Source organism: Oculina patagonica, unplaced genomic scaffold (assembly GCF_052425735.1).
Source record: "Oculina patagonica isolate OP01 unplaced genomic scaffold, crgOcupat unplaced1506, whole genome shotgun sequence".
In the NCBI taxonomy this organism is placed as follows: domain Eukaryota; kingdom Metazoa; phylum Cnidaria; class Anthozoa; order Scleractinia; family Oculinidae; genus Oculina; species Oculina patagonica.
In genome coordinates this window covers 1-4,409 of record NW_027557526.1, presented here as the reverse complement: position 1 = coordinate 4,409, position 4,409 = coordinate 1, and the positions used below count along the sequence as shown (strand labels likewise).

Genomic DNA, 4,409 nt, shown 5'->3' with positions numbered 1-4,409 from the left:
GTTGTTGTTTTATGGGAGATAACCACATTGGCTTCTTTGTCTTAAAAGTGCATCATCCCTCTAATCTTCAACAGTGAACATCTCCCACCCTCTACTTACCTTTTTCATAACACATTTAAGTAGACATGTAATACGAATTAAGCACTTGACCATCTTAGAAATGGACTGAAACAAAAATCTGGAAAGGTGATGGATGATATGGAAAATCATCGAAAGGGAAATTTTTACAATTTTGATATTTCATGCATACTTGTTACTGTAACAATAATTTTTTTGTAAATCAAATGGACAAATAAAAATTCCTATTCTCTAGGTCATAATGTTTTAGTTTGTTTTAGCAAGCCAGTGTAGGGGCTAAAATCGGTGCATTATAGCAGACTACTTTCCATTCAATTTAAATTTCTCTGTGCATTTATTTTGTTTTCTTTTGCAAGTGAGATGAAAGGTGAGGGGATTGAAACAATCACAGGCCCTGCTGTTTCCATAGTAACCACTACACTTCAACTGGTGCTGTTGCTTGAGGAATGGCGACCTTCCTGCTTACGTCACGTGTCCATGGCATCACGAATTGCTAGGCTCATGTGTGTCTTCTTGACTGGTATGATTCGCTGTTACACTCTGACAAAAATGATGGGTAAACGTAAACCTTGGCAAGTGATCAAATGGAAGTTTTTACTCCGCGGAGCAGGGCTACCCCAAGCCTTGGAGAAGACTAGCTCTGCTAGTTGAAATATTGACTTAAGAAATGGCTTTTTGCCTTTTTGTTGTAGTGCCAGCCTTGTTGGCTTGGTTTTTCCAACCTAGGAAGCTAGTCTCTGCTAAAAGTCACTCTTTTTGTATTAGACGAACAGTGTGTGCCACCATGGTTTACGGTTCCAACATTTTCACGCAACAGTCTTGGGTCTAGGCTCGATTTTCGCCCCTCTCTGGAGTCCGGTCTTTGTTCCTCGGAAAGAACCTGGGCTCATTCCCCGAACAGCGGCTGATTATTGAGGCTATGCTGGCGCTTAAAACGTAAAGTAAGGTCTGTTTATCAATGTATCCGTCGCCGTGGAACTTAACTGTATCGCAATTTTCTTTTTGTTTATATTTGCAGGAAACGATTTATTCCTTAACAGCAGTGTTCATGATTATTTGTCAGCTCTTTTACGGATTTATACAAACCTTCCCAAACTCACCCAGATCGATTTTAATTCTCCAATCCCAGGACTTACCTCTTTCTACGATCTGTAAGTAATTCTACAGTTGATTTTGATATACATAGTTTTCTTAATGTCAGATTGAATGGGAATAAAAAGGATGGGATTATTGGTAGAAACAAATTCAACAGTCAAGTTGTGTTTTGGCACGATAGACTCAATATTCATATTATCAACCAGCCGGTAAATAAGGAATCTTATTTCAATTGCTATTTTCTAATTCGTTGTAGAAGACTTTTATCTTGACGTCCTTCAATTCTAAGCTAATTCAAACACATCCGTACTGCTTTCAATGAGAAATCAGCACTAAACTTGTTTTTTCAATGTCAGAACATTGCCAAGCGGACGTGCGGTGATTTTAGAGAAGAGTTAATATCCCTGATTTTAATTTTGATTTCTTCTTTCCAGGTACGCGTCACTTCTGTCCCAGTACGCCGCGGTCTCGTTTGGAGATGCGCTGTTCGGTTGTTACGTTATTCTACCATTAGCACAGAGGCATGACATCAAATTTCGCAGAGCTGTTTGGGATGAACACATAGGAGTCTTGAGGGCTTTATCGATACCTTTAGACCAGGTAAACATGACAAAATGGACAATGCAAGTGTACAGCAGGTTTAAAGCTGTCTGTGTGCTGTGTGCTGCCTGCCTGTTGTCTGTCTGTCTGTCTGCCTGCCTGTCCGTCTTTCTGCCTGCCTGTCCGTCTTTCTGCCTGCCTGTCTGCTTGGCTACCTGTCTGTCTGTCTGCCTGCCTGCCTGCCTGTCTGTCTGTCTGTTCTTTGATGTAGTAGGCGGCAATGGTCTATAATGGCAGACGCTTCTAAGATATATAAATTTTCTTTCTTTCCCGCATCAGTTGCCCATTCCTCTGGAAGAATTCTTGTATCCTGTTGAACAGAACGAGGCATTACTTGGGCTCTATCTGCGAGCTCTGGCGACGCAAACAGTCAAGTAAGTTTACTGAGTTTATTGTGCTTTTATCAAAACGAGTGTTTAACACTTCGTGATATGCCCACAGGAAAAAGAGACGACTAAAAAACTAGCAACTTGACGAGGAAGTTAAAACAATGTAACTGGTGACTGAAAACGGCACTTTGAGGCCCAAGAACATAACCAAATGCGGAATCCAACATAAACAATAATTCTGTTTGCTTTTATTTTTCTTTCCGCCTAGACTGCAGTGGTCACCTCTGTTTTATCTTGTCGCTGTCCATCATGTGAACGCTTTTATTTTCCAACGAGTCGACCCCGAGGTTAGTGTTTGCTGTGTGTGAATATCTGTAAGTTTAAATTTGTATCCGTAAAAACGGACACTCGACAACTCTAGGATATTCGACCCTTGTCTTTCCGCCATAAAATTACGTCATTGTTATTTAACCTTAAAAAAACTGCGGACTTATTAACTTATTGGATCCTAAAATGTAAGCCGTTTGAAGGATTTTGACACGTGATCTTGTCAATCACCAATCCATACAAACCACAGCCATAGAATCTCATTAAAATTCAGAGGTCTCAAAATTAACAGGGTCCCCTAAACGGTCCATCACAACTGGTAATGGTACTTTTGGAAAGGTTAGCGCATATAAAGGCACTTGCTTTGAACTCCTAGTTTTCAAACTTTTAGTACATTAACGAATTCCATGTTTTTAACGTTTTAACTAGTAAATATTTATGAAATGTTTTCAGTCATTGTCTTTGTTTATTTGTTTCAGGATAACCATGGGCTGAAAAAGAAAATTACTCTTTTGAAGCAAGTTCTCGCAGTTCAAAACGAGGCAGGTGTTTTGTTTTGTTATACTTAATTAGTCAGGTTGTCTGTCTGTCTGTTCTGTCCGTCCAAGTTAAGTCGATCGGTCGGTTGGTCAGTCGGTCATTCAGTCAATGGACTATCAGACAGCCAGGGAAACGACTCTCTCGTCATTAAGGGTACTCGTCAATAACATGTACCACTCTTTATGATTGTGTGCTTTCTTTTTTTCCCTGCAAAATTCATTTTATTTACTTTCTTATTTATTTTATTTTTTTTTTTATTTTTCAGAATGTACGGCATGATGTTGTGTACTACTACAAACCATATCCCTCAAATTCCTCAGTGCCTTTTGAAAAATTCACCAACCTTCCCCCAGATCGACAACTTTTGATGAGAAATCGGGACGACTTAGAGGAATGCCGCAAAATATATAAGACAATGGCATCAGCATGAACACTAGCTGATACAACAATCTCACTACAGAACAGAAATATTGGAAAATATAAAATATATGATATTTATTTTGTTGTAAACAAGGAAATGAATAGTTGTATTAAATAAACAAATGTATAAATGCGCTCTTTCTGTTCGTTTTAAGTTTTTCTTCTAGCTTTAAGCCTGTGTACAACCGTCCCCCTCCCCTCAAAAAAATCGGGGAATTGATTTTCTGGAGGGAAGGGAATTGGCTTTGTACGAAGGCCAATAGTGGCCTGTTTGAACCCGTGTGAAACAAGTTAGGTCACACAATCTTCCATACTCCATCCCCACGAGGACTGGTAACTACCCCGTAAACCTTCCTGTTTGTTGAAAGAAAATCAGACTACTGAATAATTTTTGTACATCATCTTTAGTTATTGTATAACAGAGTGTAGACCCATAAAAGATGTGCTTGATTTCTGGGAAAAAAATTTACTCGTTTCCTAGTCCCTCGTTGAAAAAAGCGTTCGATACGATCGCTACTCGTCTACCGGAAGTTAATACTGCGAACGAAAGATCGTTGCCCTAGGCGATGTATGGACCCAAGCTTCATTTGCCACAGATCGTCAAATTAATAGACAAAATAATCTAGTGCTTGGCAATCGAACACAATCGACTTAGATAGTCTGGCGTGAATGTCTATGCAAAAGAATTCCCAGCTAGTGAGAATATAAAACAGGTTAATATGTGCACAAAAATGAATTAACCCATAAATGTACACGTGTTACGTTTATACTTGAGAAATGTTTCTGGATCATGTATGTAAAGTGGTTATGAATTACCGTATTGTTTAGTTGAGGATAAAAGGCCAAGAAAGTGCAATTATCCTTGAAGATTACGTTATACTTTAAATCCCTTATACGAGTCACATTTCTCGTGTGTTTAGCTCGCAGTGTGTTGAAGTGTATGGCCGCCTCGCGGTGCGGCGTTCCCAGCTACAGTGTTTAATAATTTAATTTTTCTCTTTTCTTGGGCTTATCAATATG

The 4,409-nt window shown here is 39.1% G+C and overlaps 1 protein-coding gene across 1 annotated transcript; it reads left to right on the top strand.

Annotated features, from left to right (window-relative positions):
- The first annotated feature begins 83 nt into the window (after positions 1-83).
- Positions 84-3,502, top strand: LOC144639934 (RNA polymerase II-associated protein 1-like). The gene is made up of 7 exons (XM_078499198.1): positions 84-598; positions 1,097-1,229; positions 1,608-1,773; positions 2,053-2,147; positions 2,371-2,449; positions 2,909-2,971; positions 3,235-3,502. Exons 1-7 carry the CDS (start codon positions 439-441, stop codon positions 3,397-3,399), a joined length of 861 nt encoding a protein of 286 aa, XP_078355324.1. The 5' UTR covers positions 84-438; the 3' UTR covers positions 3,400-3,502.
- The last annotated feature ends 907 nt before the right edge of the window (positions 3,503-4,409 follow it).